At 42.0% G+C, this 25,254-nt stretch overlaps 1 protein-coding gene across 1 annotated transcript in view; it reads right to left on the bottom strand.

Moving 5' to 3' along the window:
* STIM2 (stromal interaction molecule 2) overlaps nucleotides 1-25,254 on the bottom strand; it is a 288,103-nt gene that overhangs the window by 24,932 nt on the left and 237,917 nt on the right. Inside the window, exons 7-10 of the mRNA XM_029589743.1 lie at nucleotides 13,168-13,345; nucleotides 10,196-10,363; nucleotides 8,898-8,998; nucleotides 8,424-8,662 (exon numbers count right to left, since the gene is read on the bottom strand). Of these exons, the coding sequence (XP_029445603.1) occupies nucleotides 8,424-8,662; nucleotides 8,898-8,998; nucleotides 10,196-10,363; nucleotides 13,168-13,345 (686 nt within the window). The remainder of the gene's footprint in view (nucleotides 1-8,423; nucleotides 8,663-8,897; nucleotides 8,999-10,195; nucleotides 10,364-13,167; nucleotides 13,346-25,254) is intronic.

Here is a 25,254-nt window from a genome sequence, read left to right on the forward strand (position 1 = left end):
GCTGGGGGAAAGCTTGCCACCTACCCTTACCCCTGCCTCTACCGCAGAGGTCAGAGTAGGCGGTAAGTTAGCAGGTTAAACGCGCGACAAAACGGCAGGGAAAGATAGCGATAGTCGGGGCGCAGGTTACGGGATGCTAGGGAATAGCTAATTCGCTCGTTTGCATGCAATATCCATGCCGCATGCGGAAGGGGTTGGCCGGGGATTTTAGGACGCGGTAGGAGTAGGTTAAAGTGGATTCGGGATCGCAGGAAGGGATAACGCGGCCGGAAAGTGAGTAAAACGCGGCTTAGGAGCAGGGTAAACGCGGCCGCACTTTACAGGATAGACCTGATAGTGATTTTGAGGTCCTATCAGGAGTGCAGGTACTTGTATAATCTTAATATCATAAGATTTGCATACTGGGTCAGATCAAATGTCCATCAAGCCCAGATCCTGTTCCCAACAATGGCCATTACAGGTCACAAGTACATGGCAGGATCGACATGCTGCTTATCCCAGGGATAAGCAGTGGATCTCCCCAAGTCCACTTTAATGGTTTATGGACTTTTCTTCCAAACTTGTCTAAACCTTTTTAAACCCAGGTACACTAGCAGCTTTCACCACCGGCAACAAATTCCACACCTTAATTGAGTAAAATATTTTCTCCTCTTTGTCTTAAATGTTTTACCTAGTAACTTCACTGAATGTCCCCCTAGCTTTGTACTTTTTGAAAGAGTAAACAACGAACTTGTGTTTATCCATTCTACTCCACTTATTTTATAGACCTCTATCCTATCTCCCCTCAGCCTTCTCCTTCTCCAAACTGAAGAGCCCTAATCAGTTTAGCCTTTCCTCATAGGGTACGCGTACTGGAGGCCTTGTCCCCAGTGAAGAGAGAAGGCGTCGCAGGCCCGACAGTCCTTCCCTGGGATTAGAACATGCTCACCTTGTGATTCTGGGGAGAGGCGAACAGGTCCATGTCCGGCGTACCTTAGCGACATAATAGGCTGGTTGCTACCACCGGGTTCAAGGACCACTCGTGTGGGCTGGAAGGATTTGCTGAGGCGGTCCCCCAAGGTGTTTAGGTGGCTCGCAAATACATCTCCTTGGAGGGCCAAATCCCAGACCTGCAACGCCTCCTGGCAGAGGGGGAAGGAGCCCGTGCCTCCCTGCTTATTGATGTACCACATCGCCACTTGGTTGTCCGTTCTGATGAGGGCTACCATGGAGGTCAGCCTGTCCTGGAAGGCCCACAAGGTGTACCGGATTGCCTGCAACTCCAGAAAATGTATCTGGCAACGGGACTTTACCCAGTCCAAAGGCCATGAGTATGCAGGCCATCCATGTGGGTCCACCACCCCTGAGGCGAGGTATCGATGGTGATGGTCACCTGGGATGGGGCAGGCTGGAATGGGAGTCCTATTTCAAGATTCAACAGGGCTTCCCACCAGGCTAGGGAGAGACGGAGAGGGTCTGTGACCGTCACTGGAGCTTTCAAATCCTGGGATGCCTGCCGCCATTGACACCTCAAGGCCCACTGCGAATGCCTCATGCGGAGGCGGGCCAAGGGGGTCACGTGGACAGAGGCCGCCATATGGCCCAGCAAGCGGAGCAGCAGTTCGTTTTGTTGCGAACGAGGGTAGCCAGTGAAGAAAGGGCGATCGCTCGATCCCTGGGCAGAAAAGCCTTCGCTTGTGCCGTATTGTAAACCGTTGTGATGTGAATACGAATGACTGTATATAAAAATTTTTAAATAAATAAAAAATAAATAAATATCCAACCTGGCACCGATGAAGTCCAGTCGTGGAGATGGATTGAGTTGTCACTTGGGGAAGCAGATAACTAATCTCAGAGTCAAGGCTAGAGCATTCATGGCTCCGGAGTGTGAATTGCTCTGGATCAGCCAGTCATCCAGGTATGGAAAGACGTGGACCGAGCTACGCCTGAGGTAGGCAGCCACTACCGCCAAGTATTTCGTGAAGACACATGGGGCTGATGCCAAAGGGCAGCACGTTGTATTGAAAATGTGCCTTCCCCACCAGAAAGCGGAGGTACTTCCTGTGGCTGGGGACAATTGCAATATGGGCATAAGCCTCCTTGAAGTCAGGGGAGCAGAGCTAGTCTCCTCTTTGGAGCGGAATCAGTGTGCCCAGAGAGACCATCTTGAGTTTTTCTCTTATGAGAAAAAGGTTCAACGCTCTGAGGTTGAGAATGGGGCACAGGTCACCGTTCTTCTTCGGAATGAGGAAGTACATCGAGTAGAAGCCATGCCCTCATTGTTTGCGGGGAACTGATTCTACCGCGCCCGCCGCTAGAAGGGTGGAAAGTTCCAATTGGAGGACGACCTGATGGGCAGACGAATCCTATGATTGATATGGGGGAGCAGTCTCTGGAAGCCTGCTGAAGTTTCGGCGGTAGCCCTGGTAGACAATGGAGAGGACCCAATGGTCTGAAGTGATCACTTCCCAGCGGTGGGTGAAGCAAAGGAGCCTGCCACAGACTGGGGGAATCGGCCGCCATGAGAACTGGCGTTTGGCTTGTGCCCCCTCACCGCCAGTTAAAAGCCAGTGGATAGGGCCTGCTGGGGGGCTGGTTGGGCCCTCTGTACTCACTGCTGTCGGCCTCGGCCTCTGGGACTGGGCCGAGGTGGCTGAGTGCAGGCAGCTAGAGGGAAGTATTTCCTCAGCCATTAGAAGGGCTTGCGAGAGCCTGGCCTGGAAAACCTTCTGGTGGCAGAAAGGCCTTCAGAGGGGCCGGCGGAGAGTTGCTGAAGAGTATCATGCTGATCTTACAGTTGTGCCATGACCTCTCATCTTGTCCCCAAACAGGTTCTCTCTCCTGTGCAGGGGAGGCCCGAAAGTCTGTCCCTGCACCTCCGGGCAGAGTTCGGAGGCTCTGAGCCAAGCCAGCCACCTAGCGCAGATGCCCCCGGTGCCTAGGTAGGCTGCAGTCTCAAAGATGTCGTAGGTCGACCTGACCTCGTGTCTACCTGCCCCCAGGTCCAGCATAGCGAGGGCTGTAAGGGACTCCTGCTGTTGCTGGGGGAAGTTCTCTGCAAAATCTTGGACCTGCTTCCACAAGTTGCAGTCATATTATGTCATGTACAGCTGGTAGGCCGCAATATGGGCCACCAGCATTGCCCCCGAAACATCTTTCTCCCAATGCCATCGAGCTCCCGGTGTTCACACCCCGAAAGGCAGAAGCATGTGCATCTGGTCTTTTTGAGCGCAGACTCCACCACTGCAGACTGCTGGGGTAAGTGCCGCCGTTCAAATCCCACTGCCTGTTGAACCAGGTAAGTCGCATCAGCTTTCCTGTTCACTGGAGCCACCAACACCGGGTGTTCCCCCACATGCGGAGGAGCTCTTTAAAGATGTTGTGGACCGGCACCGCCACGACCTCTTTTGGAGCGTCAATGAACTGGAGGACCTTCAACAGGAATTGGAAGAGATGTTGGCAAAAGATAGGTCCTTGGGCGGGGAGCGATGCCGTTCCTCCAGAGAGGAAGGCTCCAAGAGGGGGCCCTCAGAGAACTCTGACTATGCGTCCAAGGAGTCATCGCCCCACGGGTCATAGGGGGCCCTCCTCCTCACTAGGGTCCGTGCGCCAAGGGCGGGGACCGGGAGGGGCAACAGGCTTGGGCTCTAAGGGCACGGAGGGCCGTAGAGGCACCACCGGCATCAATGGGCCCTCAGCTGTAGTACTCGGGGGGGACCGGTGGTGGCCCGGGGAACCGTGGGCATGGGTGCCCGGTCCCCGTGGCCTCATCCTCCTCGGAGGACGCTGGATCACTCTGGTGGAGGGTATTGGTGGGGGGAGGAGGCATCGGGGCCTCTTGGGCACAGATTGCGTCAGCAGAGTGCCAAGAAGGACATCCAGATGCTTTAGCAGGGGCGTGAGCATGGAAGGCAGAGGCTCGGGCACCAGTATGGGGGCTGGTGGTGCCGGCAGCCTGCTTTGAGCACCAATTGCTCCCTGCGGTCCAACTCCTCCTGGAAGTTCTGTGTAGTGAGTACTGATGGAGGGGGACAAGGTGTCACCGGCACATCCTCTGAGGAATCATGAGGGGGCACGGCACCCAGCACCGTTGCTGGTGGGGAATGCCTTAGACTACCAGGGGCACCGGAGGATGGGGCCTCAGGTGGCCGGTGCCACTTCGGTGGCCGCCAATGCTGCTCCAGAACCGTAACCGTAACTGTGTCGGGACGATGACCAATGTCTATGCTTCTTGGGTTTCCGGTGCTCAGCCCGGTCTTTCCCTGGCACCAAGGACGATGATGACCCTGGGGTTAGGGAGAGAGGAGAGACCACCGAGGATTGATCTCCCTCTCCGCGATCTTTATGGGTAGTGGAAAGCGGGACCGCCAGGGGAAGAGACTGGGACAGTTCCCCGCAGTCCTTAGGCGTGGAGGATACCGCCGCTGAAGAGGAGGGTTTTGGAGAGCCAAAAAGATTCTCCATTTTGTCCAGATGAACACGACGCCCTTTGAGGGTCATTTGGTCACACAAACGACACCCTCGGATGTCGTGCGAGGCTCCCAGGCAGAGGATACATACCTCATGTGGATCCTTTATGGACACTGTCTGCAGGCACTGGGGGCAACATTGAAAACCTGACGATGCCATTGAAAAAGAGGCTGGCGTGTGGTTAATGACCAATGGGGGCCCAGGAATGGGAGTCGGGAATCGACCACGAATTGCAGAGGCAAAAGCCAAGGGTACCTACCGGGAACCAAATGCTAAGGGGGACCCAACGCAGAAAGAAACCCCCCCGAAAAAATGCAAAACAACGCTTCAAGGGTTTAGAGCTCTACAACCATCAGGCTAGTGCACTGCGGAAAAGACACTGAAGGGGGACCCTCGCGTGGACGCACGGATAGCAGCAGGCTAGGTACGCTCAGTCTGCCAGTCAACGTTTTCTGTGCCGGGCTCCATCTGATGATGTCACCCACATGTGAGGAATACCATCCTGCTTGTCCTAGGAGAAAACCAATTATTTCTGAGTTTTAGCACGATCTTAATACATAGGCCCTTAATATGCATCACAAAATACTGATTACTGGGGCTTCTAGCATATATAACCAGCACTTTGTGACAGATATCTTTTCCTGGAGAAAGTAATGAAATACCTATGCTGCCATCTTTCAAATGCCAGTGTGCATTTAAGAATAAAATGAACTGCTTTTAACTAATATGACTGAACAGGATCCTTTTGTTTATCACCTTTATAGGAGTTTGTGTCCTGAGCTTTTTGTTAAAATGTATCAATGTGATTATATTGACAGAAATTTTTTTTACTAACATTTACAAACAAAATGTAGCTGCACATCACATATATTCCAAACACACAAATCTGCACATATTACATAAAATTCATGAATCTATACATGCCATGCATATGGATACGAACGCTCACACAATGACATATAACATCCATACATACCACATATATGTGCGCTGCATTTTTTATCTCAAGATGACAGATGACTGTGTCGTGTAGTCTTGCTGTTTTTTTAATGTGCTATGTGAACATAAGAGGATATAATTTGCTTGACCAAGACATCTGTTTATTGAGGGGCTCCACACGTAGAGAGAAGCTGCTCAAGTAGAACTCTGCTAGATTTCATCGTGTGGTTGCTGGCATTTATAATAGTGGAATAGTTAAGGCTGACATCATATTAAATTTGCATACACTATAAGAGGACAATTAGAGAAGAATTATACTTTTTCCAAATACAACAATAGAGAGGAAGTTGTTATTAATATCCCCCTGCAGAAGCCTTATCAGGTACAACAAGTGGACCCTTTAGTTTGAGCACGGGTATGATTAAATGTTAATTTGTGTAACAATGCTTTGAACTTTTAAATAATGAGTACATATTATTGAGTGTGTTGAATGTGCACATATATGTGGTTGTGAGAATTTTTGTGTCCATATACATGGCAGTTATAGATTCATGTATTTTATGTAATATGTGCAAATTTGAATATATGTGATGTGCAGCTTCATTTTGTATGTAAATTTATGAAAACATTGTGTCAATATATCCTTATTGATATGTAATTATAGAAATAAAAGTGTTATATATATATATATATATTTTTTTTTTTTTACAAAATTTGATATTAAGTTGTGTTCCTTTTATTATGTGATAAAACCTGCTATGCAATTACATATAGAATGAAATTGTGCGTAAGAGACATAATTCAGTTTGGCATCATTGTACTATTTAGTGTAAGAGCTCCTCAAGAGAAAAGGCCTCGTGATATTTCTAACAGGCTGGCTGTTCTTACTAATAGTGGTATGGAAAAGGAACCCGGATTCTTTATTTTTCAAAAACAGATGTATATTTAGTATTAATTAGCTCTCATTTCATTGAAGATCAATTTATCCTAACATAACAGATCCAAAAAATGCTTCTTTAGGACAGTGAAGTTTTACCATTTGCTTCCCCAATGATATTCTAGACTTGGAATATTTGTTGCAGCGTTTAATAATTAAAGTCTAAATCAGTTGCATAGTAGACCTTGAACCCCATGGACATACATGGGCTGGCAGTACATTTAATTATTTGGCATTAATTTTAAATTTAAATGGATTCATTTCATACAAGGTAGAAGCCTCCCACAATTCAAGTTGCGCATGTTTAAAAGGTTTCATAAGCTGAGCTAGGACCATACTAAGGTCCCAAGGCACTACAGATTTACTGACATACCATGACCTTTTCATGAACTCTGATATCAAAGAGTAGAGAAAGATCAGAGCTATTTACACCTACTAGTGATTCATCACAAAGATGAACTTTGAATAGGAGATAAGGCTGGTGATGGCCAACAGAACAGATACTGAAGCAAGTTCCTCAGGCCCTAGAAGAAGAGATCCAGCTGGATGATCCAACAAATAGAAAATCTCTTCCATCTGAAACTAAAGGAAATTCTAGTTGAAGATTTCCTGGTAGAATTTAGAAAACCCTCTACCAGCTTGGGAAGCAGCAAGGAGAAGCCTACTTGGGGATCATCTGTGCTAGAGTTGGAGGAGAAACATCCTTTTCAGAGACCCAGATTAGTTCATCACCACTAATAACTCTCCGTGCAGCTGTGAAAGAACTCTGTATCATAGTTGCTGCCTCTGTCATGGTAGTGGCTGGATCTGATGCACTCCATGCCGATGGTGTTAACACTTCCTGAATGGTGTTTTGTTCCAAGTCACTACCAGCTGCATCTCTTGCTACACCCTAGCTTAAGCAGTGGGATTCTTGGGCTTATGTGGTGAAGTGTTCTACTCCAATACAATTGATGGCACCATGGTATGCTGTGCTGAGCAGGTCATGCCTTAAAGCACAAGCTCTTTGCCCAGGATATGGATGGTGTTCTGGTTCACCTCAGGTTCAGAAAAGATAATGACTCATCTCCATTGGGAGATTTCTTGCCATTAAGGGTGACAGGACTTGCACTAACTGGGTTATATCTCTCCTCAGCATCAAGGAGGGCCTTGCTTTGAAGCCCTGCACAGATGGGGCTTTACTTTGACATTGAGGGGGACAGCTCTGAAGGAGTTCCTTGAATTATTGGGATGCTCTTCTCAGTGCCACATCCAGCATTGCAGGCTTTTGTACTACACTCAACTACTGACTTATGGTGGATCTTGAGCTGGTGCTGTGGGAAGTGACGGGGGAGTATTCTTCCTGTTCTTACATGATTGGGAGGGGAAGACTCCATCTCAACTTCCTACGTTAAGAGCCTGATGCCGCCTTGCACCTAGACAAGGAACAGCTCCACTGCACAAACTTGGAATGAGACTTAAGGATCTTACCCGCTGGCGCCTTCCTTAGGACCCCCCATCTTCCAGATGCGGTGCTGCTGTGTCTTAGGGGACATCCAACCACAGCTGCAGCAATTTGAGGAGTCATGATTAAGGCCCAGGTAACATAAGATCTGGGTATCCTTGATAGATATCCAGGGCCTTGAAGCCACTGAGCGTGGGTTTCTTGGCTTTGAACTTTTTCAAATTAGTCTTTATCTGCCTTTTTTTTTTTTTTTTTTTTTAGAACTTAAAAGTTCTCATTTGGGACTGCTGAGACAGCAGCAAAAAAATAAAGAATAGGCAAAAGACACAAGGCCAAAAAGTTGGAAAAATTCTTGAGTGTGTGACTGGGACATCTGTGTACGATAGCTCAGTTGAAGAAAAAGTGAGAGGCTCATAAGGCAGCATGTGTGCAGGAAATCCCAGGCACTCACTAAAGGTTTATTGTGCTCCGAGAGCTGGTTCTGTGTTGGCGCCATGGGATGACCTCACTCACGCACAATGGCTAACTCATGGCTGCTTGTTATCAGAGAACACCTATTTGTTGATAAAATAAAGCAATAAAACAAAACTAATTTTCATGCAAAATATAGCTGTGAGAGTTTACCATGTGCTTTAACAGTAAAATATTACGTACCAGGAAACTGTGAAACTATTGGAGGGGTGTCTTCATCTAAATCATCCACCCCACCTGCAATAGGGTAGGGTGGAATAGACACTCGAGGCATTACCACCCAACTGTGTTCTGAGTAAAGTGTGGAAGTCAGATTTGGCAATCCTGAGTTATGCACAATCTGAAAGCCACACATCTTCTCAATCTGTTGCCAGCGATATAGACGTTCTCGCAAACAAGTAGTCAGCTCAGAGAGCGCTTTCCTGGAAAACAAAGCAGTAATTATTTGCCAGGATATGAAATCTAAAGTTGCAAGAAGAGTCTATATGATTCATATCATAATTTCATTTTTTTTTTTATCAGCAAACTTTAGATTAAATGGACAAACAAAAACAAAATGAAAGCCCTGCATTTTCTTGGTGACTTCTTGCTCTTTTTATAGGATATAAACAAACCAATGTCACTATGTAACTGACAATTTGCTATCTATACTCTTACTTTGCTTCAAGAATTTTATGGTCCACTTCATCCAGGGATGAACTGTGCGCTACATGTAATGTCCCAAAAACAGTGCTTCTCTTCTTTTTTATCTTTTCTGCCTAGAAATGCAGGGAAAACTTAAATCAAAGGTTTGTGTAAAACAAAATCAAAACATCAAAACTGTGAATTTATTTAGATTTAGCTCATGCCTTTTTATTGCTAGCTCAAGACGAGTTACATTCAGGTGTGGTAGGCATTTCTGTGCACATTATAAATTTTGTAATATGTGTAATCTACTTTGCAGATTTGTTGTATATGATTCCATTTCTACATGTTGCTCCTGTGGCAGTCACATTTACTTAGTTACAATTAATCATTTATTTATTCTAGTTTAATGAAAATAAAATGCTTAGTGCAAGGGGAATGTTATAATTAACGACAATGGCACATAGCTTATCAAATAGATTATATACAATCCAAATAAATTGAGATTTTCAGCAGCAATAAACTAAAGTAGGTAATATTTGCATACAAATTCTTTAAAAAATTCAAGTGGAGTAAAGTAGATATGACCTAGAGATATAATTAAAAAAAAACAAACCAAACAAACATGATGGTAAATTTTCAAAAATGAGTCTATTTTCACAATTGTTTTTGTCCATGAATAAATATTTTAAACCGTATTGCAGGGATGTTACCAGTTGTGGTGTTTCATCAAATTTTGCTACAAGTCAAAATGTATAAGCCAATCTACCTGCATCTCCTACCTCCAAAAGACAAACACATCCTCGAGAAGCAAAATGAATATAAAGCAATATGCCATAACTGAACAGGTAAGTTCATGTAAGAATCTTTAATGTAAGTTATAGAATGTGTTTGTCATTTGAAAATACAGTTGTTTTAGTATACAACCAAGGTTCAAATTTCACTGTAGCCTAGTACAACTGCATTTTTGAGCTAGTAAATGGCTATTCACTGCTGATCCGGCAACCAACACGGTCTCAGCTACAGAGGAACAGTCCTTAGGCATGCTTATACTGCTGTAGTTCTGCCTCAGATTTTTGGTATGCAATGCTGTACACATCAAGTGACATCTATGCTAGGGGAGAGGAAGAAGAGAAGGAAAGGGTGACACAGACTCCAAACTGGTTGATTGCATAAGCAGTTATTTGTTGTTGATCAGCTGTTTTTCTTCCCTGTAGGCCAGAAATTTACTTTTCCTTAGTTGCCTAAGCACCACGTAAAATTTTAGGTGAAATTCAACTTTCATGAAACCATCAGTTTTTTGAATTACTGAAAACAATTAACAGAATTACCTCCTCTTTGGCAATTGCTAAGTGCATTTCTGCATTCTGTTTTTTTATATTGTAGTACTGTACTTCCACCTCATGTGTTAACTGGAGCCATTTCTGCAGCGCATCAGGAATAGACCAATTACTTCTCAGCTCAAACTCCTTTTCTGCCTTCTTTAATGCCATGCGCACCTACCAAAAAAAAAAAGGTGTGGGAAACTGAAAAGACCTAACATTAAGCTCAAAATACCTAATATTACAAAGCCAATTACAGTTACAGCATATATTTTGGAATTACAGTGGGTATTTTTATACCAAGAGGATCAACTGACTTGAAAAACGGATGTCATCCTAATCTCCTGATATTATAAATGCTTTTTGTAAATCACATTACTATATTACTTTACCTACTTAACAGGATTTGCTTGCCTTACATGAACTGGCATTTTCTAAAACTTAGTAGCGTCAACCATACACAAATCATCAAGCTATGCTAACATCAGGGGCTTTTTACATAAGTCCTCAAAGGTCACAAATTAAGACTGGTTTTTCAGGATGTTCATGAGGTGTATCTCCATGCACATGGTCTAAGAACTGGATTAATGAGCATATTTTGGTTATTCTGAAAACCAGACCTGCTTATGGCTCTTGAGTTCTGGAGATGGGCATCCTTGTTCTATACAATGAGAACTGCTGCTCCATAACTTACTTTAACATTGATCTAGAGCACAGGTACTGCAGCTCGTGACTGTATTACAGTTACAGAAGCCATAGAACAATTTACAGCAGCAGTTTTGTACAGCAGTGAATCACTACTATGTAGCAAATTTGGAATGACAAAGAATGATTACATAAAACATTTTTCTAACCTTTATGTATTTGCCATTTCTTTGTCTCTCTGGCTCCTTTGTTTTGTTGCACTTTCATTGAATCTTTTTGGTCTTGAAACAATTGTCTGTACTTAATTCACCGTTTCCTAGCCTTTATTTTACTTACGCTTTTTATATAGTGTGCTACCCAAGACACCTTACAGCAAAATTATGACAAATGAAGCTATAAGATAACAGAGTAAACAACAGTTAAACCAGTATAAAAAGTCGAGAAAATCGAGTGTGTTAAAATAAACTTGCTTAAAGAGAACTTTTGAGTGGATGATCATCAAGAAGACAGCTGCTTGGATAGTGGGAAGAATGAATTCCAATAAAGGAATGGTAGCAGAAAGCTCAAAAGTAGAAAACAGACTCTCTGGTATAGTACATAGAAAATAATAGAAGTGGTGTTTAGCTACAGACAAGAACAGACAAATCATGAGAAGCAAGATCATGGTTATATTTAGAAGCTTGATACTTCATTACGAGCCATTGCAATGCGCAGCTATGCACAGTAAGAGAGAATAGTGAAGATGCTGTCAAAATAATATATGCTGCAGAATTCTGGAGAAGCTGAGTCAAACATGAGATCCGAAAGATCAACAAGGAGACTATTTCAATAAAATCTAAGCAAGAGTAGAGGACAGTGCATAGATGATGATGACAGGCTCTGAACCTGAGGGGAGCAAACAGCAGAGAATGGAACAGAGATTAAGGATGTAGGTACTGATAAAAGCATACTATCAATCGCGGCAAAACCAGAGGGAGGAAGAGAAACACTGGCAGGTGAAAGATGGACAAGCTGTTGATTTCCATGGCATTCAACATAAAAGAGTGCCCATCCAGGAAATGGTGTAAAGACGGGAGGATAGCCGGGAGGAAATTGACAGAGAAGAGTCATAAAATGTGAAACAGATTTGTGTTTCATCAGCAAGAGGAGGTAAGATTACCTAAAAGAGAGAGATAAGTGCACTCAGATATAGCAGACAGAAAATCAGAACTGCCAGGACAGATCGTTGTAGGGCATGAATGCTGAATGAACAAAGGAACAGTTGTTGAGCAGAACTGTCTTTCCTGAAACAAACCATCCTTCCCCTCCATCACCATCTTTCTCTCTCCCCTCCCCCTCTACAACCTCTTTTCCTCTCTCCCTTCATTAATCAACATTATAATGCCTTCATACTTCATTTTGATCCTCTGTAATCCTTTCTCTCTTCAACCTTCCTCTTGCAACTCCTCCATCACTGCTTCTGGAACCATCTTTCACCTCCTTTCCCTCCAATCCTTCATCAAGGACATCTCTTCCACTGCAGCCAACTCTTCCCTCCATCCCTCATCCAGAAACCCACCTTTCTGTTTAACATTTTCTTTCCTCCCCCTCCTTGGCCCCCATCTCTACAACCTTTTCGCTCTTTCAAATGAGTCGTCGTCAATTTCCTTATTACCTCCTTCCACTTCCATATTTGTAGCCAGTGGGATACACTCTGCTGGCTATTGAAAGTTCCCCAGGCCGAGCACAGTTCTCTTTCCTACCTGCAGCATCATCAGTCAGACATTACAGTCCTTCCAACTGGCAACCGTGCATAGAATCACCTCTGCATTATACTGAAGGTAGTCCCACAGACATGTACAATACCACTTTTCACTGGCAGCTCCCATGCTTGAGTACAGCATAGCATTCTACCAGTGGCTCCCGCAAGTGCATACAGCACCACCTTCTAGCAGTAAGCCCAGTGGTCCAAATATTACTGGAGCCCCAAGATGATGTTTTCAAAACTCACTCTGCTGTGTGAAAGACCTCATTCTCTTATATAGTAGAGTGCTCCAAGCAGGAAGGTCTGCCCATGCAATGCCAGCCCAATACTCCATCACAAAAGCAATTAAGCTTTGTCATGAGTTTTTGAATGTGACCCCAGGAGAATGGTTTCCTGATAACTTACATATGATTTATTCTAGTATTCCAGTTTGCCTTGTTTAAAAAAATAAGTTACCTATAAAAATCAAGTATTTACAATGAATATGAAATTGCCTATTAGAAGTAAAAAAAAAACCAAAAAAAAAAAAACACTAAAACAGCAGTGTGCACAATAAATGAACAAAAACAATGGCTGTGTTCACATACTGTACCTGCACTAGCTCTTCCTCTGCATATTTGAGCCTGCTCAGTTCACATTCAGCTCCCTCCCGCAGCTCTCTCAGGCGGTACGCCTCCCGCTTTGCATCACTGATTTCATCCATCATTTTGCGCTCCAAATTCTGCTTTTCTACAGCAACAGTCCTGTTCTCTTCCTGTGCCTTGTCAAGTCTTTGGTATTAGTAATATTCAAAAGAAATAAAAACAATTACATAAGAACATAAGACATGCTATGCTCAATCAGACCAAGGTCCAGAGAGACCAGCATCCTGTCTCCGAAAGTGGCCAATCCAAGTCATATGTTACCGTGCAGATCACAAAGAATAGATCTATTTCATGTCCCTCGCTCCCAAATCTACCCTGGCTAATAATGGGTTATGGACTTTTCCTCCAATTACTTGTCCAAACCCCATTTAAAACCAGCTATGCTAGATGCCTTGACCACATCATCTGGCAACACATTCTACAGCTTGAGTTTGCATTGAGTGAAATTTGTTTTAAATCTGCTACCTATTAGTTTCATGGGGCATCCACTAGTCTTAGCACTATTTGAACAAGTAAATAACCGTTCTTTATTTACCTGTTCCATCCCACATATGATTTTATAAACCTCTATCACATCTCCTCTCAGTCGCTTCTTCTCCAAGCTCAAAAGCCCTAACTGTTTAACCTTTCTTTGTAAAGAAGCCTGTTCTATTCACTTTATCATTTTTATTGCCCATCTCTGTACCTTTTCTAGTTTTCTTTTTCTTTGAGATGGGGTGAACCGAACTGCATGCAATGGTCAAGATGCAGTCACACTAGGAATCTATATAGAGACAGTATCATATTCTGTTTCATTCTACATTTCTTTCCACATTACTAATAAGAAGCAGAGTGCTCCAAGCAGGTGATAGCCAAAATAGCTTTTGACTATCACCGCATACTAAGCTGAGGATTTCAATATATTGTCCACAGTGATTCCAAGATCCTTCAGTTTTGTGTCCCTAGTTAGGATTTTTCCTCCCTATGTGCATCATTTTGCACTAGTCCACATTAAAATTTCATCTTCCACTTAGACGCCCAATCACCCAGGCTCACAAAGTCCTTCTGTAGTTTTAATTTGAATAATTTTATCTCACCTGCAGATTTGACCACCTCACTCATAATTCATTTATGAATAGGATAAACAGTAGTGGTCCCAGTACAGATCCCTCAGGCACTCCATTATTCACCTCTCTCATGGGAAAACTGATCATTTAATCCTATTCTGTTCCCTATCTTTTAACAGTTATCCAGTCTATAACAGGATAGTGCCTCCTATCTCATATCTTTATAATTTCCTGAGTTGTCTCTCATGAGGGACTGTCATGAAAATCGAGAAAAACTACACTGACTGGCTCACTGTTATCCACGTATTTAAAATCTTCAAAACAATCCTGTAGATTGATAAGAAAAGATTTCTTTTTACTAAATCCATGTTTGCTCTTCCCTATTAGATCATATCTGTCCATCTGACAAGTAATTTTGATTTTAAGAATAACATCTACTATTTTGCCCAGTGCCAACATCGGGCTCATACATCCACTGTTTCCTGGATCATCCAAGAGTCCTTTTTAAAATTATCTGTCTCTAGTCTCCAAGTATTGTGATTATCTTTAATGATGGGATACAGATTACTAACAATAGGTTTGCAATTTCATATTTGAGTTCTTTTAGAACTCTGTAGTATCATCATCATCCAATCCAGGTGATGTAATAGAGTAAATTGCCAACCAAAGTAACATCTTTCATGTTCAGTAATTTATTTATATATATATATACAGACATTATGTTAGTCCGCACACATCAGTGACATCACTGGATGGAGCCCGGCATAGAATTTTGATCATAGTTTGATTTCAAACATGCCCTTCTGAGCATGTGCAGCTGTAGTCAACACTCTGTCCCCTAGGCAGAATCCCTCAGTTCATAATATAGCTAATACATGGAGAAACCAACTCCCAGGGAGGTGTTTGGGTTTCCTGAGGACTAACATTCTGCTGTCCTCGGAGAACACATGCTATAGGAAAGCAACTTTGCCTTCGAGGACAAGCAGGATGGTATTTATTTATTTTTTATTTATTTATTTAAGTTTTTTTATATACCAACATTCAAGACAGTAGTCCCATCATGCTGGTTCACAAGAAACAGGGGTGCAATAAACTTTACAATTTGAACAATGGTGCAGAAAAGCAGTTACATGTAACAGGGAATCAATAACTAGGAGTAAGAAGGAAAATGAAGATCAAATAATTATATATATATATATATATATATAATAACATTATAAGAGGTGGCTATTAATGCTAATAAATGGTAGTCCTGCTTGTCCTTGAAGCAGGACAAGCAGGACAGCCTACAGCTTGTCCCAAGCTGTAGGCTGTCTGAGCAGGACAAAGCAGGAAACCGCACCATGCTGCAAGCACCACCTCTCTTCATTTTGCCTATGAGGCAGCTGACCCACAAAGGGGTCTAGGTGGGAAAAGAGTTGGGTTCTACAAAGAGAAAACCATGGAAATACAAACACAAAATCCCGATGCGTAGCAGAGGTGCCTAAGGCAAAGGAGTGATGCGAGTAGCAACAAGAAACATACTCTGCATCACGGAAACATTACGAGTTGGGTTTTTGATCAGTAAACCCAGACGACAGTAGATAGAGGAAAAAGTCTAGAGATGTAAACAAGAGGAGGACTCTTGGATGAAGACCGCACAGTTTTGTTCAGTGTTACAGGACAACTGAAAATCCAACTGGGGCTCAAGAACTCCCCAGAAAGAAACTGCAGTTCACTGACATTCGAAGGACAGAATGTCTCTGCAGAAGTGTGCCCATGTTTGGCTAACAGGCATAATGGGCAGAAAATCCATGTAACACTTGGAAGAATAGTTAGCAACAATGGCAGGGTCTGTGATTGACCCTACATGCCAAAGCAGCTGACAGAGTTGACCAGCAGGACAGCATCAAGAGTTTCAGGGGATGAAAGGCAATCCCTGAATGGAATCTCTAGCCCAAACCCTGAAGCAGGGACATAAGTTAGGCCTGCAACTCACCCACACTGCACCCTGTCAAGGACAGGGCTATCTATCCTGTCTACAGGATAGTTCAGGTGAGTAGGAAGACACTTTGGGTAAACTAGTAAAGAGAGAAAAGCTAAAGGCAGTATTGGTCAGAGCTTAGCGAAAATATAGGGAAAAAGTGGTGTATCTTTCCCTGCAGGTCAGGAGGCTCACCCAAGACTTGCCAAAAGTCCCTGGTGGTCCAGAGGGGGTCCTGGAGCGAAATGGGTTTCTCGCGCCGTTGCCTGCCAGTATTCAAAATGGCGCCGATAGCCTTTGCTCTTACTATGTCACAGGGGCTACCGGTGCCATTGGTCGGCCTCTGTCACATGGTAGGAGTACAAGATGGCGCCAGCCATCCATTGCTCCTACCATGTGACAGGGGCCGACCAATGGCACCGGTAGCCCCTGTGACATCGTAAGGGCCATCGGCGCCATTTTGATTCGTGGTAGACCAGACAGCCCAGAGGGAGAGATCGCTCGCGGGACCCCGCTGGACCACCAGGGCTTTCAGTAAGTCTTGGGGAGGAATCGGGATGGTAGGGGGATTGTAATACAGTAAATTTGAAGGGTTGGGGTGGTTTTTGTTTTTTTTTTTTTTAAATAAATGTGCTCCTCCCCCCCCCCCGCACTAATGGGGAAAATCCATTTCATGGTTCGCATCCTCCGAACCACGATGAAATTGCCTAATTCATGATAAACGAATGCACATCTCTACTAAGGACTGCTATGCAGCTGGCAGACAAAGGAAAGAAAAAGGAAAAGAAATAAAGCTATAATAAGGTAAAGGAAAGAAAATGGCTGCAGCTCTAGAAAAAAATGACTTACAAAAACTGTGAGGAGTGCGCAAATCTGAATACCATAAGACATGTGGGTCCCGTGACCACACAGCTCGCAGAAAAAAAAAAAAAAAAGACTCTGCCTAGGGGGCAGTGTGATGATGATTACAGCTATACATGCTCAGTAGAGCATATTTGAAAGTTCTAGATTCTTTGAGATCAAAGTTTCGTGCCGGGCTTCATCCAATAATGTCACCCATGTGTGAGGACTACCATCCTGCTTGCCCTCGGACAAGCAGCATGTTTGGAAATATACACCGAAGAACAGTTCTTGGTACTGTAGACTCTCCTGTGAGAGAAGTGCTCATAATCTGAACTACACTCCAAACCAAAGGTGAAAACACTTAGACGTGAAAAGGTGATTTTGTGGCTAGAATCTAGAAACAGAGCAGGACTACTGCTAGTATTAATACGAGAGACAGTTTTTTGTTTTAGTGTAATTCTTATTTACAGTGCAAATTACTTTATACTACCTCTTCATTATCAGTAGTCCTGGTTCACTGGAAAGAATCTTAGTTAACCAAAGGTTACTAAACTTCATCTTCAATATCTATGATTTTGCAGTCCCAACTAGCTGCTGTCTTAAATGTAATATTTCAGTTTTTACTTTCATAATTTTTGATTGGCTTGAATAATGGTACAACATTTATTTTTATTTAATTTATATTACACCTTTCAGGCACTTCAAAGTGGATTAAATTCAGGAACTGTAGATATTTCCCTATCCCTAGCTGGCTCACAATGCCACCTGAGGCAATGGAAGATAAAGTGACTTGCCAAAGTCACAAGGCGTAGCAGTGGGATTTGAACCCTGGCTTCCCTGGTTCGCAGCTCACTGCTCTAACACTAGGCTACTCCTCAACTTCAGAACTTTGATCTTTATCTTTTGGACTTCTACTTGGATTCTCTTCCCCTGTAGTTATAAACCATGGCATGCAACATTACATAATTGCTGAAAAAAAATAGTTAAAAGAAAACCAACAAACTAGCTGGATAGAGATGATAGATTTATAAAGCTAATTAAAGTTTAAAATGCAAGCTGTCAGGGGCTGGCTCAATTGCATACAACATTGGAAAGAAGACTATGGTTCAGTTCCTGGAACTGGCTGCTGTTCCTCAGATCAAAAAGGATTGGAAATGCTATAGAAACAACATTCACAGTCCTTAGGAGAGAGAGAAGCTCAGCAATTATGCAGCAGCAACACCTATCAGCTCACTCTAAAGTGAACTTATACCAGATCTGATGAAGCAAGGGTTCATGCCTCTCAGCCAGAATGTTACCCCTGTGGTAAATGGACTAGACAAGATGTGATGAGGGAATAACTGTGAGAAAATATCTTAGTAACAGAATAAAAACTCAAAGTACTGTAGTGCATTTAGGGCAGGTTCTTAATAAGCTGGAAGCCCAGAAAGGCAGGAGGAGTTTGGCATTCATTTATTGGATTTATTCTACTCATCAGCTGATTTGAAATATTTGTTTTATTAGTATGGTCTTACTATATTGATGTTTTATATTTGATGTTTTATAGAAATTTATGTAAATAAGGAGGGCATCCCTCCCCCACTTCCGCCGGCCTCAAGTTTCCAAGTCCCATCTATGGAAAACTTAGCAACCCTATTTATTATTTCTTTATAAATATTTACATTTCGCCTATAGCGATGAATCGTACTAGGCAGATCACAAGTAATAAAAAAGCATACGAATCAGAAATAAAACATATAATCAGAAATATAAAAAACATCAAACCTAACTGAGATCATAGTATTAGATCATTCAACTCTCTATCCAGTTCCAGCTTCTGTTTATTTATTTAATTTATTCTTTATTCAATTTTCATTCAAAACAATTTTCAAACAAAAATATACCATAAGTAATTTTGATACAATAAAATAACATAAAATTAATAACCATACATAACTTTGTATCTCAGTTATGTCCAATAAATGGGGGGGAAAAAATCATATAAATCTCAAATTACAAATAACAATCACTAATTGGAGGAGAGAGAACATTTACTTCTTTTGACCATCTAATTTCCACTTTCTATATTTTTATCTTGTAAAAAAGTTTCCAAACGTAATGGGTCAGAAAAACTGAATCTATTTCCCTGAAAAGTGACATAACATATACTTACATATATTACGACAGGAATATTGCTACAAAAAATTTAAACAAAACTTAAAAACCTGGCTATTCAAAAAAGCCTACTATTATTGAACTGAGTCCTTGCTTTGCGTTATGTTTAATCCCACAGACACTCATACTCTGATATTTATTCCTATTATACAAAATTTTTTACATGGATTGTATTCTTTCAGTTTTAATGTTTTAATGTAAAGCAATATGCTGAATTAATGTTTGAATGTAAACCGAGGTGATGTTTCTTACGTGCCCCGGTATATAAAAAAAATCTGTAAATAAATAAATAATAATACTTGGATATTTTAGGAAAAAACTGGCTCCAATTGCCAGCAATTTACTTTTCAGGGAAAGGAAATGTCTCCTTTTAGCCTATGTGGCTCTTGAGACATCAGGAAATATATATATTTTCTGACCACAAAAACTCAGATCTTTGTGTTTAAAGAAATCTTTAAACACCCTATCCTTGTCAGACTCCAATTGAAAAGATACAAATAGGGTAGCTATTTTCTGGATAAGATCTATCGATTCTTCTAAAAACGTAGAGACACCTATAGTAGAAGTCTCTATTTTTTCCCCTTTCTGTTCCCCAGCTCTATCTGGAAAATAAAAGATCTTAGACACCAAGGGAAGATCTTTATCCTCATATTGTAGTATATCCCTCTGATATTTCTTAAACATTTCCATTGGAGATAATAGTCTAGTCTGTGGGAAATTATTTATCCGCAAGTTTTTAAATCTCATCATATTTTCTAGTTTTTCCGTTTCCCTATGCAGAACTAGGCTATCTTTTATATGTACTGTCCCAGTATCCTCCAATAATTTAATTTTAGATGTTACTTTTACCAACTCTTCCTTTAAACAGGATATACCCTGCTTTTGCTCTCCTATTTGTAATTTATTAGCATTCACAATAGCTGACAATGATGAATTCATTTGGATTACATTTTCATTCATTTTTGCCATCATTGTCCATATATCCTTTAATGATACATCCTCAGGTGGGTCAAGGGGCCATTGGATTGGCTCCTTTGGCCCTTCTTTAGAATCAAAGTCTCAACATCTCGAGAAACTGCACAGTCACTCCCTTTAGGTGGACTTGCTGATTCCAAGTGTAGAAACCCTTCTGGTAATAATGGCATAGGCTGGAGAGGGGATAATGGTCCCACGCCGGGGCTCAGCGAGGCTGAAAACTGTCCTCCTGATGTATCCCCCAATGGCGTCTCACCACGTCTAAAAACGTGGTTATCCATCGGGCCCTTAGGTGTTATAGGAGATATTGGGAAGCTTTTAACCTTTCTCTTCCTCCCCATATTATGGGTTAGAAGAGAAGATATTAAACTCTCAAATCCACACAAAGTGTTTAGGACTTACCGGCAGAACTTCCAGGCTTCCGGGCTTCTCCGGGCTAAGCCGGGCAAAGCCGCGCGCCCCTTCGGAGCGCGCGGCTTAGGAGCACGCCGGCGGCGACGATGCGCCGCGCTCGTGGCAATTTTAAAGCCAGGGACTTACAGTGACGTCACTGAATCCGCCCCTTCAATCGGGGCTCAGCTGTTCCTTTGGGCGCAAAAGTATTAACAGAGTCCGGTTCAAGTCCTGAAACACTGGGGGCCTCTTTCTCTCTCCTCCACCGAGGTTCCCCAGTGAAAACGCCGCACTCCTGGCGATTTTAAAGCCAGGGACTTACAGTGACGTCACTGACTCCTCCCCTTCAATCGGGGCTCAGCTGTTCCTTTGGGCGCAAAAGTTGTAACAGAGTCCGATTCAAGTCCTGAAACACTGGGGGCCTCTTTCTCTCTCCTCCACCGAGGTTCCCCAGTGAAAACGCCGCACTCCTGGCAATTTTAAAGCCAGGGACTTACAGTGACGTCACTGACTCCGCCCCTTCAATCGGGGCTCAGCTGTTCCTTTGGGGGCAAAAGTTGTAACAGAGTCCGGTTCAAGTCCTGAAACACTGGGGGCCTCTTTCTCTCTCCTCCACTGAGGTTCCCCCAGCTTCTGTTTATTTTGATTTTCAGCCTATTGCCATTTCCAATACTGTTTGCTGCCTTGGTGTTCAATTACATTCTACATTATCTATGCAACCTCATAAAAACTGCTACAAAGTCTTTACTTTATAAACTATGTCTACTTTGTCACTTAAAACCAATTAGATTCAAACTACTTTAGAACAGTATTAAAATCTTTAATCCTAACCACCCTCGATTACTGTAATGTGCTATTCATAGGTCTTCCATATAATTTTATCAAACCTCTCCAGTTAATTGAAAATGCAGCAGCGAGAATACTTACCAAAACCCAGAAACACAAACATATTACCCAGTCAGGATCCCACAACTCTCTAAATGCACAAAAACCCATCCACATACCAAATCTTACACATAATCCTATACTATCCCCACATTTATACAGTCTTTCTACGCTCCCATACAATCCACCTATACTTCCCCGCACCCATTTTATAAATCTATGCTGAAAAGAATTCCTAAAGCCATGCTTCTGCATGCTCTTACTACTTGTTATTTCTTCCATAGCTCTGCTGTAGCTCTTAGATCCTTTATGCCTGACCAGGCTTTAAGATGGTAATTTATTGTCTTAAACTTTGCTTTTCTGAAATCTATGACCTTGTTCTAGTATAGTTTGGCTCTGATTCAGTGTATCTATCATAGTCATCATTCATGACATGCCTTTCTAGCCAAGGAGTTTAAAGCGTGTTGTAAATAGAACTGCTGAAACAGTACAACATAGTAACTGTAGTGTAAGCTACTCATTAAGTATAGATAAACAGTCCAATAGATTACAATAGTTACATAATATTGCTAAAATAAGGTGCATTGTATAAATAATAAAATATGGCTTAAATATAAATAGTGCAATATAGTTCAAGGGACTATGCACAGGGAGGATAATTTTGAAAATTGCTCGCGCATGCCCATATACTCACGAATAGGGATTTTTTTTAAATTATTTAAAATCTTTTCTATACCGTCGTTAAGTTATTTACCATCACAACGGTTTACAAAAAGGCACAAAGTAATAGTAATTGATTACAATAGATAACACATTATAGAAGTGCCAACAATGAGCGGTACTTGTAAAATTGCTACTGTATTTTATAATTTATAATAAGGATATGCGCAAGTTATAAAATACAAGTACATATGTACACACAAATGTTCGCATATGTAAAAACCACGAGCTGCACAACTTTGGACCCCAAGATTCCACCAAGGGATCTGGTGCGAGGGGTAACTGTTTTGGGGGCACTTGGCAGCAATGATCTTAACATGATCAAATCTGACTTAATAAATGGAAGGAGGACAGTAAAGAAATCTATTATGATAGCATTTAACTTTCAAAAGGGAAACTATGATAAAGTGAAGAAAATGTGAGCCTGACTTCAGTGCCAGGAAAAATAGTGGAATCTATTCTCAAGATCAAAATCGTAGAGCATATAGAAGGCATGATTTAATGGAACACAGTCAACATGGATTTACCCAAGGGAAGTCTTGCCTAACAAATCTGCTTCATTTTTTTGAAGGGGTTAATGTGGATAAAGGTGAACCAGTAGATGTAGTGTATTTGGATTTTCAGAAGGCGTTTGACAAAGTCCCTCATGAGAGGCTTCTAAGAAAACTAAAAAGTCATGGGATAGGAGGCGATGTCCTTTCATGGATTACAAACTGGTTAAAAGACAGGAACCAAAAAGTAGGATTAAATGGTCAATTTTCTCAGTGGAAAAGGGTCAACTGTGGAGTGCCTCAGGGATCTGTACTTGGACCGGTGCTTTTCAATATATATATATATATATATAAATGATCTGGAAAGGAATACAATGAGTGAGGTAATCAAATTTGCGGATGATACAAAATTATTCAGAATAGTTAAATCACAAGCGGATTGTGATACATTACAGGAGGACCTTGCAAGACTGGAAGATTGGGCGTCCAAATGGCAGATGAAATTTAATGTGGACAAGTGCAAGGTGTTGCATATAGGGAAAAATAACCCTTGCTGTAGTTACATGATATTAGGTGCCATATTAGGAGCTACCACCCAGGAAAAAGATCTAGGCATCATAGTGGATAATACTTTAAAATCATCAGCTCAGTGTGCTGCAGCAGTGAAAAAAAGCAAACAGAATGTTAGGAATTATTAGGAAGGGAATGGTTAATAAAACGGAAAATGTCATAATGCCTCTATATCGCTCCATGGTGAGACCGCACCTTGAATACTGTGTACAATTCTAATCGCCACATCTCAAAAAAGATATAGTTGCGATGGAGAAGGCATAGAGAAGGGCAACCAAAACAATAAAGGGGATGGAACAGCTCCCCTATGAGGAAAGGCTGAAGAGGTTAGGGCTGTTCAGCTCGGAGAAGAGACAGCTGAGGGGGGATATGATAGAGGTCTTCAAGATCATGAGAGGTCTTGAACAAGTAGATGTGACTCAGTTATTTACATTTTAGAATAATAGAAGGACTAAGGGGCATTCCACGAAGTTAGCAAGTAGCACATTTAAGACTAATCGGAGACAATTCTTTTTTACTCAACGCACAATAAAGCTCTGGAATTTGTTGCCAGAGGATGTGGTTAGTGTAGCTAGTGTAGCTGGGTTCAAAAAAGGTTTGGATAAGTTCTTTATTTCTTATGTTTAGGAAAACACTGAAAAGAACAGATGCCAAAGTTAAGAGTTTACAGTAGGCCTGGCACTTTTTTAAAAGTACCATCTTGGAAGCTCAGACCAGATGTATTCCATGCATTACAAAAGATGGAAAGAAAGCTAAATGACTACTGGCATGGTTATAGGTGAGGTGAGAGACACTATTATAACTAAAAGAACATCTTTCAAAAAATGAAAAAGGGATCTGAAAGAAAAAAACCAGGAAACAGCATAAGCACTGGCAAGTTAGATACAAAGCACCGATAAGAAAGGCAAAGAGCATTTGAAAAAAATCTTGCCATGGAAGCAAGAACTCATAATAAAACCTTGTGCAGGTACATTCAAAGTAAAAACCCTGTGAGGGAGTCAGCTGGAGCAGATGATCAAGGGGTATAAGGGACACTTAGAGAAGGCAAGGTCATAGCAGAGAGACTAAAATAATTCTATGCTTCAGTCTTTACTGAGGACAATCTAAAGAAGATACCCAAGTCAGAAAGGAAAAAATAGTTCTTACCTGCTAATTTTATTTCCTCAAGTTCAACAGATCAGTCCAGACAAGGGGGTTTTTCTCCCCTAGCAGCTGATGGAGACACAAGAAAAGTTTTGCTGTACTGTTAGTACACATGACAGTGTGCCACCTATAGTCGCTCAATATAAACTATAAACAAGCTAAAAACAAACCAATAATCCTCCTCATGTTTAAACAGAAAAAAGGTAAACCATTGGTCACCGCAAATCGAACTGAAGACCCCCCTCCAACAAGAGGAAATAAATCAAAACTCTGATCTATATATGCACAGAGACAAGAGCAGTCTTCAGAAATACAGGGCAAGATTCTGGATTGATCTGTGCGACTCAAGGAAAGAAAATTAGCAGGTAAGAATCAATGTTTCCTTTCTTATCGTCCCTGGATCAGTCCAGATAAGTGGGGTGTATCCAAGCTTCCCTAAACTAAGTGGAAACCTTAAAGATCTGCTCACAGCACATTCTCACAAAACTCAGCTGAATTTGGAGCCCAGACATCTAGCCTATAATGCTTGGTGAAAGCGTATAAAGAAGACCCAATCACTGCCTTGCAGATATTCTGCAGCTACACCAACTGACATTCAGCCCTAGTGAAATGAGCGTAAAGGCCTACTGGAACCTGTAGGTAGGTAGAGGCTATCACCCCTCTAATTTACCTAGGAATATATGCTTTTGATGCCTTTTCCCCTTTGTTGTGACCACGAAATAGCACAAACAGATGATCCGACTTGCGAAAGCTTTTGTTGATTTTTAAATATCTCAGGAAATATCTCTGTGAACATCCAAAATATGAAGTTCCCTGGCATGAGAAGATGATGATTTCAATTTGCAGGTAATT

The sequence above is a fragment of the Rhinatrema bivittatum genome, chromosome 1 (assembly GCF_901001135.1).
Source record: "Rhinatrema bivittatum chromosome 1, aRhiBiv1.1, whole genome shotgun sequence".
NCBI lineage: Eukaryota > Metazoa > Chordata > Amphibia > Gymnophiona > Rhinatrematidae > Rhinatrema > Rhinatrema bivittatum.